Source organism: Mustela nivalis (genome assembly GCF_964662115.1).
Source record: "Mustela nivalis genome assembly, chromosome: 12".
NCBI lineage: Eukaryota > Metazoa > Chordata > Mammalia > Carnivora > Mustelidae > Mustela > Mustela nivalis.
The window spans coordinates 41,147,452-41,159,788 of NC_139031.1; the positions used below are offsets into that span (position 1 = coordinate 41,147,452).

Sequence of the window (12,337 nt, forward strand, 5' to 3'; positions counted from 1 at the left end):
TTTTATTTACCACTTTTTGGAAAAATGAGTTGGTTTCCTAGCATTTTCTTCTGGTAACCAATTGAGTACCTTCTTTCAGATTCTATCATTATTATCTAATGGATTTTAGCATGTTTTGTGAACTTACCTGTCTTTAGCTGACGAGAGCCTTTGCAATTGACTCTGTGTCCTTTTGACATGACCTCACTAGTATTCTATAGCTTTCTTACTTTCTAGTACTATTAGGACATTTTTTCTATAGACCTGGAATCCTACCATTTTCCAAGGAGCCCCAATTCCTTTCAGTGGCAGATGGTATCCAGATACCACAAATTTGGTGCTGGAGGTCTTTATTGCTACTACATTTGACCCTTAAAACAACAAGGGGTTAGAGGTGCTGACCCCCGTGCAGTCCAACATCCATGTATAATTTTTGACTCTTCCCAGATTTAACCGTTAATAGTGTATTATTGACAAAAAGCTGATACCATAAACAGTAAGTTAACACATATTTTTTATGTTATCTGTATACTATATTCTTTCAACAAAGTAAGGCATAGAAAAGAAAATATTAAGAAAATCATAAGGAAGAGAAAATAAATTTGTAGTACTCTACTCTATTTATTGAAAAAAGTCAAGGTGTACGTGGAGCTGTGTAGTTCAAACCTGTGTTGTTCCTAGGGTCAATTCAAATTTAGGATTAAGTGGTTTTTACTTTGTTTTAAATTTGTATCTACTATTAGCCCAAGAATCTTGGTTTCATATTACTTATTTTTGTGAAATAAAAGTACCAAAGATTATTAAAACTAAGATGATTGAAAACATTTTAAAACTTTCTTGCATTCCTTTTTGACTTTGGGATATGTGCCATTAGGGATGTACAGTAGAATTACTGTATCTTAAAGTTACTTGAAATCTTCTTCTAATTTGATAGTTAATTTCTCTATTTTATTTTTATTTTGATATTTAGGGACTTAAAAATTTTCATTTTACAATTAAATAAGATGTTTACATGATTCCAAAACAAACCTATGAAACAAGATATGTTGTGGTGGTTTTCTACAGCTGCCGTAACAAATATACCATAAACCAGGTGGCTTAAAGAGCAGAGATTTATTCTTTCAGAGTTCTGGAGGCTAGAAGTCTGAAATCAAAGTGTTGGCGGGACTGTGTTCTCACTGAAGGCTCTAGGGAGAATCCTTCCTTGCCTCTTCCTAGCTTCTTGTGCTTCCTGGCAATCCTTGGTGTGCCCTGGGTGGCATCGGAAATGCTATCATTCCAAGCTGTGCCGCTGTCTTCATGGGGCACTTTTCCCATTGTTTCTGTGTTTAAATTTCCCTCTTACTATAAGGATACCATTTATATTAGATGACCTCATTTTAATTTGACTACATCTGCCAGAACTTGCTCCACATAGGTTCATATTCCCAGGTTCCCAGTGGATATGAAATTCAGGGAGATATTATTCAACCTAATACAGTTGGAAATATTTTTAAAAATAGTGATAGGAAAGCTAAACATCTTAATATCAAGAACCATTTTTTTCCTTTTCAATAAATATTGGGTATGCAAATCGCTTTCATATTGATGAGCCTTAAATCCAGTGTGGAGTTTGACAGCTGATGGATGCTGGCTACTAGTGCAGCTCTAGGCAACACTGTACAGAAGGTGAAGTTTGTTTTTTGTGTTCATCTGTCGAACCCTGTTCTGCCGCTTACCCCCTCACAAGGGGAGCAAGTACTAGTACTTGTTGATTTTTTTGATCCATGCATTATTCCAATCTTAATATCTGTCTGAATTCCCTCATAATGAGAGTACCGCTACTGCACTCCTCCCTGATTCACACAGCCCCAGTCCTCCAGGGTTTTTACCTTATTCTGAGCTGGAAGGAAGGAAAATAGTCTGTAAAATTAGTTGGCATCTGAATGTAACTTACATGTAATATATTAACATGTAGCCTTCCTAATATATTTGGATTTTTACATGTAAATCTGGAGGAAGGATGACTGATAACACCATTTTGGGGATTCATAATGGGTTGTAGGGGGAAACATTTTTGGCTAGGGGAGGTTTCTTGGATCCCAGTAACTTAAGTTCCATAGTAAACCACTCACTTGCCCTGTTCTTAAGATAGCCTTTTCTAACACTTAAATTAGTAGGGATATGGAGTTTTCTTAAGTTACATATGTTGTCTGAGTTATGTATATTACTTTTTTTAAAAAAGATTTTATTTATTTATTTATTTATTTAACAGATTGAGAGAGAGAGAGAGAGGCAGATCACAAGTAGGCAGAGAAGAAGGCAGAGGGGAAGGGGGAAGCAGGCTCTCTGCTAAGCAGAGATCCCGATGCAGGGCTTGATCCCAGGACTCTGAGATCATGACCTGAGCCAAAGGCAGAGGCTTAATGCACTGAGCCACCCAGGTGCCCCTGTATATTACTTTTAAACGTTGAAACTCTTTTTGAAGATATTTTGAGTTCAATTATTTTAATTAAGACAAGGTTATTCTAAAATACGTAGTTCTTTTTTATAACCCAAGATTCTATTAGTGATCAAACACCATGAGAATAACTGTAGCTCTTATTTGCTTGATTGCTTTGTTTTTCAAAAACAGTGTATTTAATTTTTTTAAGCTGGTAAGAGGCATAGAAATTATGAGTTTTAATTATAACTATAACATATGCTTGTTTCAGGGACTGTATTATTCCTACTTTAAGACTATCGTGGAAGCACCTTCATTTTTGAATGGAGTATGGATGATTATGAATGATAAGCTGACTGAATACCCCCTTGTTATTAACACATTGAAAAGGTTCAATCTTTACCCTGAGGTAAGTCACTTTTTCAATTGTGTGGGTTTTTTGTTTTGTTTTGTTTTGTTTTTACTTTTTAAAAGTGTTATTGCATTAAATACTGATTCTAAATGTGAGATGTATTTCAATATATTTCACCTCATTTTTAAAGAAAGATGTGTCTGTTTTCTTGGAAAGGAGTATGGAGAAAAGACATTAATTTTGGTGGGCTTTAACTGATTTCATGGAAACCATTACGATTGCATGGTCTAGAAAATTTAAAAACTATCTAGATTTGGTGTGTTTGTAGAGATTATAGCAAGGAAGCACCATTACATGTCATTTGCCAAATAACGTTTCTTCCCTCTCTGGGATTCTTCACTTAATTGAATGCTCTTTTTTGGGTGGAGTGGGGGAAAGGGGATTCACCCAGGAGGTGAGGGAGGAAGCCAGTGATATCAGTAACTTTTTTGGCCTCTCGTTTACCATCCCTGCCCTAATTTGACACATCCGTAAGCATTTTCCAGGGCCAAGCTGAGAGGTGACTTCTTCAGCCAGATCCTCCCTGACTTGATAGGAGGGTCATCTGTTAACACACTGTCCCCGTGACTCCCCCTTCTTAGCTTACTGATGTTGCTGGACAGCACGTCCTCGTGCCAGAGCCCTGGCTGCCTTGGTCCCTGGGGATCTCAAGCCCAGGCTCAGTACCTCGACTTATCTATCGGGGCTCTCAGGCATTTCCCATTGAATGAGAGAAGTCCTGTGTCCGTCTAGATCAGTGAGTAAGCCAATTGATTAATGAGGAGATGGAGATAGAGGAAATAGAGACAAATAAATAACCACCAAGGTGAAGTATTGGTTCACTCATGTACTGTTTACTGAGTACTTTCTATGACTGTGTACACATTTACTGCTACAGAAATGGGATCACACAGCAAATATTTTTTTTATAAGTGATTTTTTTGTCTTTTAGAATATTTTTAACAGTCTTGTGTCATCTTTTCTTCCTCAGGATCAGTTTTAGTGGCTATTTATACAGTCTTCTATTGTTTATTTAGTCCATCTTTTGTGAAAATGTTCATTGTTTTCAACTTCTAAAATATTCTAGAGCTGCCATAAGCATCCTTGAAACTAAATTTCTATACATAGCCTTATGCTTTTTAAACTATAAATTTGTTGATGTGGAACTATATTTAGTTCAACAGAATATATACTGATTTTGGTATGTGTTGCCAGAATGCTTTCTAGATAGGTTATACTAATCAAAGTTACCATTGGCAGTGTAATTTGAAAATGCTTATTTCCCTGAATCCCTGCCAATTTGGTAGACAAAAAAATCCATTGTTCATTGCTATATATTTGTGTATATATGTATTTAATTCAATGCTATAAATTAAAAATACATTTGAAATTTTAAAAGTAATTGCTTGCTTATGCCCTTTGTCTATATTTCTATTTAAGGAGAGAGTAAGACCTCATTTATTACATGCTGGATATTAATACTGTGCTATATGGGTAAACATTTTCCCCCCAGCTTTTTGTTTGCCTTTCAACTTTGTGTGTGATCTGTGTGTATTCTTTCTGTATAGAAATGCTGTTACCTATTCACATCTGGAGAAATTAAATCTACTCAAGAAGACAGAGCATTTATTTGTTCAACTCTTCTTTTACGTACCTTACTAGAATTTTATACCTTTCAAAAAATATAAATCTTGTGTGTTTCATGTTATATTTTATTCTTATGCATCAGTGGAGAGTTGAACACTGACCAATGCAGAATCTGTGTAGGGGATTGTAAAGCTTATTTTACTAGGTTTAAAGGGAGCTAAGTAGATGGTAGAGGGAAGGAAAATTTGATAACTATCAAAATATCTCAAAAGTATTTTAGTAATGGAACTGTTGATGATAATACCTTTTCTCTAAAAAAATCTAAAAAATGTCTTTATTTCTTTAAAAATAGGTAATCTTAGCCAGCTGGTATCGAATTTATACCAAAATAATGGACTTGATTGGTCTTCAAACCAAGATATGTTGGACAGTCACCAGAGGAGAAGGACTCAGTCCTATTGAAAGCTGTGAAGGCAAGTTTCTTTCCTTCTTTCCAATTTCTTTCCAGATCTTTGTTGGAGCACGTTAAACTAACTACAAATTTAGTGATATAAAAACGATTTTATTGTGCTTGTGGATTCTGCAAGTGAGGAATTTGGGCAGGGTATAGTAGGGTTGGCTTGTTTCCACCATGTCAGAGGCTTCTGCTAGACTCAGGTGGCTTGGGAAGACTGAAATTAATTGGAGACTGCTTCACTGACATTCTAGCTCCCGGCTGCGGTCTCCGCGAGGCTGGGCTCAGTTGGGACTCTCAAATGGGACACCTACATAACGCCCTGTCCACACACCTTGGGCTGTTGTATAGCATGTACCTCAGGGTAGTCAGGCTCTTCATGGGCTCCAGGTCAGACACTGCTTGGCCACTTCCAGCCGTAGAAATCCCATGTATGACCTCCGACGTCTTCTGTTGAGGCAGTCACCAACCCAGCCGTCATCAAAAGCAGGAGCAGAGACACCCCCCCTCCCTTTACAGGAGGCGTGTCCATGAGTTTGTAGCCCTGTTTAAAAACTGCAGCTCCTGCCTTGTTCTCATCTTTGTTCCGCAGTAGTGTCACGTGTTCATATGGGAACCAAGGCAACCATTTAATATATCTGTGCCATTTTCAAAATAAGCACATTTTAATATAAATTGCCAGACATACAAAGTAATTTATAGTTAGAACATATGTTTTATTTTTATTTTTATTTTTACTTTTAAAGGATTGGGAGATCCTGCTTGCTTTTATGTTGCTGTAATTTTTATTTTAAATGGACTAATGATGGCTTTATTCTTCATATATGGCACATATTTAAGGTAAGACCATTCATTGAGAATATTTTGATATGTGTTATAATACTATGTACTAAAATAGTGAGATAAAGATTAACTTGCAGTTCAGTTTTATAACTATGTTATTTCTAATACATCTACTTATAGATATAAAATTCTTTCCTATTTGTATGATTTCACCATTGCATAGCCAGCTAAACTTAAAATAATTTTAGATGCTTAAATATAGAGAATGGTGGAAATATTGGATAAATTTTAAATATTCACAGGCTTTTGAGCATAAACAGTATATTGTTTGCATAAAATATAAGGACCAGTCATCAAATGTTATTAATGACTATTTTGCTGACATTAAGATGGAAGTATATTCTATACAGATATTTAATATCTGACCTGATTAATAACGTCATAGTCCAACAATATTCCTTAAACTAACAAGATTGACAAATTTTTTAAGGTTTCTATGTTTCTTCTTCTTTTGACAATTTGTTACATTGTATACTTGTTTAAATATTTAACTTGAGAGTATCTTTAGAATTTTTTTTTTTAATTGCTTACTGATTTCTTGTTAGTACAGAAGTGTGAGCACAGATATATGATTTTCAGTTTGGGTTAATGAGTTTGAATCTACTATTATTCTATTATACTTGTTTTGGAAGTATGGCATTTTCAGTTTAGTACCTCAAAGATCTACTGCATTCCTTGCTAGGTGCTTGAGCAGATAATGGTTACTTATTAAATATTTGTCAAATGAGGAAGTTATTAGAAGATCAATTTAGAGTATATTTGCATATAGATTTAAGATACTGTGATGCTAGTATTTCTGATTTAGCTATAAGGAAGTTCTTTTAATTATGTAACTGGGGGAGATGGAAATGAAAATCCATGATTAAAAGAAGAGGTCGTAAATTTTGTTTTTGAAGCAAGACACAAAGATAACTAAACTTATACGTAATCAGAAGTATACGTAATCAGAAGAGGAAGCTGACTTGAAAGAAAGCAAGGCTGGTGTGCCTGGTATGATGAGCCAAAGGTTTCTACTTTAGCTGGGGGTGGGGGGTGGTGGTGCTATCAGCTATTAGTGCTGAGTACTAATGGATAGCTTTTCTACATTTGGGAGATTTGATTTTGAGTAAGAGAAGTTAAAGTATGGAATGTGGCAATGTTGCTAAATCGCTGATCTGTATTATGCTATTTTTTTAAAAAAGGATTAAAGTTTAAAGAAGAATTTCTAAACGTTTATTAAACATTCAGTATCGTTTTCTTATAGTGCTTATTACAGCCATTGTTTCAAAGGCCAAAGGTACACTGTCTGCTGTGGAGAGCCTGATGTTCTGGTTCTGACTGAGAGGTTCTAGGTGGTTTGGGCCCTGACCTTGGATTTCTCGGTCTTCAGCCCCAGCAGTCCCCTGACAGCAGTTTTCTCCCTGCATAGGAGATACATGTGCATTTGTCTAGTCAACATAAAGTATAGACCAGGTGGCTTCTTTTGGAGATGGCATGCTTGGGTTTTGAAACTATGTGGTGGGGTGAGGTGGGAGCTGGAGCCGTGCCAGGTTTGTCAGTGGGACACAGACAGCAAGGGGAAAGTGCTTATAATGCTGGAGGCCGGAGACATTTACTCTGTGTGGAGGGTTCCTTTAATTGTGTCTTGGAGCATCAGAGCGTTTTGGACAAGTTGGGGAGAAAAGAATCCTAGGGAGAGGCAAAGGTGGGCAAGCTGGGATGTAAAACCTCGGATCAGTTTTGCTGGGATGTGGGTTATTGAGGGCCGTTGTAGAAAATGAAGACTGAAAAAATGGTTTGGGCTGGTTGATGAATGACCTTGGATGGTCTGAGACTATTCCAGAGCCAGTGAGAGGAATCAGAAATCTGACCAATAGAGGGGCAAAATTCAAGCTGAACTATCATCTTAAGAGACCATTGATTTCACCTCTCACTGAGGTTAGCTGGTGACTACTTGAGCACGCTGTCTGCCAAACTGCAGGGTGATTTTAGAATCAGTTTAGTGGGTTTGGCCCAGGACTTTTTTTTTTTTTTTTACAAGAAAAAGAAAAGATTATAAACATCAATAAGGGAGTACACAACACTTCGTAAGATGGATGTTATTTAGAGCAACTTCTGTTTGTTGATTGTATATACATGTCTACATGTGCATATGCTGAGTTGTAGTGTAAAGTATAATTTCTCGTAGTTTGAGTGTAGAAAAAAGATCTGTAGACCACTGCTTAGGGTAGCAAGAGGGAGTGACTTTGCTTAAAAGCATTTGAGTCTTGGGGCACCTGGGTGGCTCAGTCACTTAAGCATTTGATTCTTGATTTTGTTCAGGTCATGATCTCAGGGTTGTGAGATAGAAACCAGAGTCTGGCTTTGTGCTGGCTGGGTGTGGAGACTGCCTAAGATTCTTGCTCTCCCTCTCCCTTCTGCGCCTCCCCTCCTGCTTGTTTAACCCTTGCTCTTTCTCAAAACAAAACAAAACAAAACAAAAACAAAAACAAGAGGCATTTGAGCCTTTCCAGAGAGCTGTTTTTTGGTTTCTCTTTCTGGCTCAGAAGGCTGTGAACTGTTTCAGCTTCACCCACTTGACTGCTCTGGTCCCTTGCTGGCCCCCTTGACTCTTAGGCCCCCCGGGGTGCTCTGCTTTATGCCTGTACTGGGCTGTAGACACTGCAGAGGTGGCACAGGTTTCTCTTTTTTTAGTTCTCCCTTTGTTCCGTTTGCTAGTGTTTTGTTTTGTTTTAACCCTGGCTAATCACTTTAGCTCTACCCAAATACATCTTAAACTCGTCTCCTTCCAGCCCCAAATGAGCATCCAGTTCTCTCACATGATAGAGCCCCTTGTATTCTCTGGAGCCTTGGCTATTGCCCTGTGCCTTGAGGAGGGGGGGTGTGTAAATTAGATTCCAGTGGTAATCCTGCTTTATACTGTGTTGAATAAAGTCTTCTGTCACTTCTTTCATCAGTCTTTTTCATCATTTTAAAAAATGTTCTTGACATGAGTATTTTTAGAGGTCTCAAATTGCTAGGTAGTTCTTATTGTTTTCTTCCTTGGTGGTTAGTTTTGTCACCCTTCTAACTTTTAAAGTGGGATGAAGCTGCAGACTTCTTAACATGTGGGTTAAGAATAAAGAGGAGGATATCTATAATTGTGGTTAGAATCTTTTTATAAATTGTATTATATAAATTTACAGGCAGATTGAGTATGACATTTTTACTCCAGAAGCATATTTCTTTTAAGATAGTACAGATATAAGTTTTCTGAAGTCAGATAAGCCAATCCATTTCACAGAAAATGAAAGTGGAAGAGAAAATAGAAAACACAGCCAAATGGTGAAGTGGGGCTGGGCTGCCAAGCTCTGGCTTGAGGAGATGAAGTCAGATGTTTTTGCAAATACAACTTATTCATGCTGTACCTCTTTTTCTAGAATTCTCAGTATTTTGGTATTTTTAAAAGCAAAATGCATTGTTTTTATTATTTTCTAAAAGCCATGTTGTTAATCCATGATTATAGTTATTTATTTTATAAGATGCCCTGACATGTGTCAGCTACAGTTTCTGGAGGCCAGTTCCTTAAGACTTGGTGTGTGTAAGTCTCTATTCTGTAGGGAGGAGGGCTCCCGGAGGGAACCTTCAGGGACTGTTAGTAGCTCCGCTGAGCTAGGTAGGATGGGGAGTTCAGCTGCCAGGTACTGGGGTAGTTGTTTAAAGCAATAAACTAAAAACAAAAGAGTTAAGCCTTCTATTACTTACTGTGATGGTGTAACAAGATTCTAAAACTGGAAAAAACACAGACTCCCCTGGTCCACTTCCCCCCCTGCAACAGTACCCGGGCTGAGATTGAGGGAGTAGTGCAGACATGGGGGTCATCTCGCTTTTGAGGAAGCCCTGAACAAAAGGCTCCAGCGTTTTATGGACACTGAGGTAGGAAGGGGGAGGGCGAGGGGAAAATGGCAAGGAATGGAAAAGTACTGGGTATTGAGTCAGACTGGGCAAAAGTGTCTTCAGGGGTTTTTTTACCCCTCCATAAGTGGACTTCCACCCCAAGTCTCAGATAAAGAGACCTAGGAATGAAGGTGCTGGGTTTAGGAATGCAAAGGAGGGCAGGGCTGGCCAGGGCTTCCTGAGTCCTCAGAGACTGCATTGTACTGACCATGAACCATGAGTGTGTGAAGAGGGTAGCTGTCTCAGTGAGGCCTGTCAGGTAAACCTTTGTCATTGTGTATGGTTGGGCCGCAGAAATCATATATAGGTTTTTAATCAGGAGTCCAGCTACCTAGGACATTAGTAGGCAAGGTCGTGAGCTAGTCCTGGCATGTAGGGCAGGGGGATCTGGAAGAAATGCGGTGTGGGCCTGGTCCTGAATGTCCAGCAGAAATACTGTGATGGGAAGAGTTGTCGCCTGTTTCCAAATTCACCACTATGTACCCTGGCTCTCAAGAGCATATCAAAGCAGAACAATTTCTGTAGGTGAGATGAGTGTCTTTAGCTGATGCCAGCAGTAAGGCATGTAGAAGCCAAGACAAAATATAGACAACAATCTGTCCAGGCTCACTGGGGCATTATTCTCGGGTTAAATAAAACAGGAGGATCTGGGCATGAGTCAGTACTTGATTCTGGACTGACTGCTTTCTGCTGCTGGTGTGCATCTGTCACCTTGGCATTTTCCTTCACTATCCAGAGTTCTTTCACTGCTCTCTCATGATGGCATCTCTTATGCCATATTCTATGTATTCCTCTTTCTTGGTTTATTTTTTTACTCTGGCACATCTTCCATCTTCTAGAAGTTTTTGAGAATGAATTGATGGAAAGTAAATTTTTGAATCCATGTATGTTTGAAAATGCCTTTATTTTGTCTTCATGTTTGATTGAAAGTTTTGCTTGAGTATTAAACTCTGGATTGGAAATCATTTTCCTTTAGAATTGTGAAGTCCTCACACTGTTACTGCTTCGTGTGGTGCTATTCAGGCATTCCTAAATTATTCGGAATCCTAAATTTTTGTATGTGACCTTTTCTCCCCCCCCCTTTTTTTCCTGAAAAACTGTAGAATCTTCTCACTGTCTCCGTGGTTCTGAAATTTCACAATAAGTCTCGCTCTAGATCTGTCTGTTCCCATATTATCTTGGGCATGTGACGTGTTGTTTCAGTCTTGCACCTTATGCCCTTAATTTCAGGGAAATTTTCTTGGATTATTTCTTCACCTACTTGAGTCCTTTCATTTTCTCTTTCAGAACTTTTTGTTATTTGGATATTGCATTTCCTGATCCTCTAATTTTCATGTATTTTCCCATTTTTAATATCATTGTTCTTCTATATTCTGGGAAATTCTGTCAACTTTATTTTTCCAACTCTTCTTTTTTATTTGTTATCTTCTGATTTTCAAGAATTTTCATTTGTTCTTTGAATGCTCTTTTTTTAAAAAAAAATAGTATTTTATTTTTGTTTCATGGATTCAGTATCTTTCTTCCTGAGGATACTAATGATTTTTTTCCTCCCTAAATAATTTGGTATCTTCTAGTTCACTTTTTAAATTCTTTTGGTCTTTGCCCACCGTGTTAGAAGTTTCCCTTAGCTATCTGGCTATCCTAGGCTGTCATGATTGAGATTGGAGGACAGAAAGCTGTATGGGAGCTCCAGATCGTGGGTGGAACCTGTTAACATTGAGTTTTTATATAATTTGAATAAATGATGTGGGAAGAACTTAGAGTGACTGCCAGTTCTTTGGTTTGCCTTTGGATGTAAAAGAAAATTTAATGTAACAAAGGTTTTTCAGGGTTGTAATAGGGAAATGAAGTGTTTCATAAGTTAACTGGAATACAAAATTATAGAATTTTTAAGAAGCGCCATGGTTGGAGGGAGAACACCTAAATGAGTTAGGAGACATTGTCTTCTATGTGGTAATACAATAAGTTAATGCTTGCAAGTCACCTAGAAGAATGCCTGCTTTCAGAAAGTAGCTTTTAGTTGAATGAAGTGAATAAACAAATTAATTGAGGGAAAAAAACCTAACCCCTTGATTATTATTTACAAAAGACACAAAAATAATATATTATCTGTCACATAAGCTTTGTTAGAATTTTACCAATTTAGGAAATTTTTTTTTCAGTGGACTCATCTGAAGCATTTACTCTGCAAATTCCACTTTTTTTTCTTTTCTCAGATTCTGGTCTTAAGATTGTTTATGTACTGAAGAAAGATGTATCTAGCACTTTAAGAGGTAACTCTGAGGAAACAGAGTCACAGGAAAGTTATTGATCCTAGAGGTCAGACTTGGGCAGCAAGCGGTGCGGTTAAATGTCATTTGCTGAGATAATGACCTAAAAAGGGACAGGTTTTAGAGAAAAGATGCCAGTATTTTCAACCATTAACTTTCATCAATTTTTGCATACTAAGGAGAAATACTTATCTTTTAAATATTCATATACAACTGTTAGACCAAATGATTAAAGATGTGCAAGAAGGCCAAGTTAATAGAACATTCCAACAGCAAAAAACAACAAAACTAAACAACCCACAGCAACACAGAGTTGAAAATTTTGAGCAGGTATAATTCATAGCTTACTTAAGACATGCTTTTAGCCAAAAATCCAGACTGCATAAACAGTAATGCTTGATATTTTAATGAACCATGAACAACAGACAAATCTCAAATAAAACAATGGAAGCAAAGCTAAATTGGCATAAAGAATA

At 37.4% G+C, this 12,337-nt stretch overlaps 1 protein-coding gene across 3 annotated transcripts in view; it reads left to right on the plus strand.

Annotated features, from left to right (window-relative positions):
• Window positions 1-12,337, plus strand: part of DPY19L1 (dpy-19 like C-mannosyltransferase 1) — a 93,742-nt gene that overhangs the window by 20,826 nt on the left and 60,579 nt on the right. For all 3 annotated transcript variants that reach the window (XM_082692475.1, XM_082692476.1, XM_082692477.1), the window contains exons 4-6: window positions 2,673-2,810; window positions 4,732-4,852; window positions 5,580-5,673. In XM_082692475.1, the coding sequence (XP_082548601.1) occupies window positions 2,673-2,810; window positions 4,732-4,852; window positions 5,580-5,673 (353 nt within the window). The remainder of the gene's footprint in view (window positions 1-2,672; window positions 2,811-4,731; window positions 4,853-5,579; window positions 5,674-12,337) is intronic.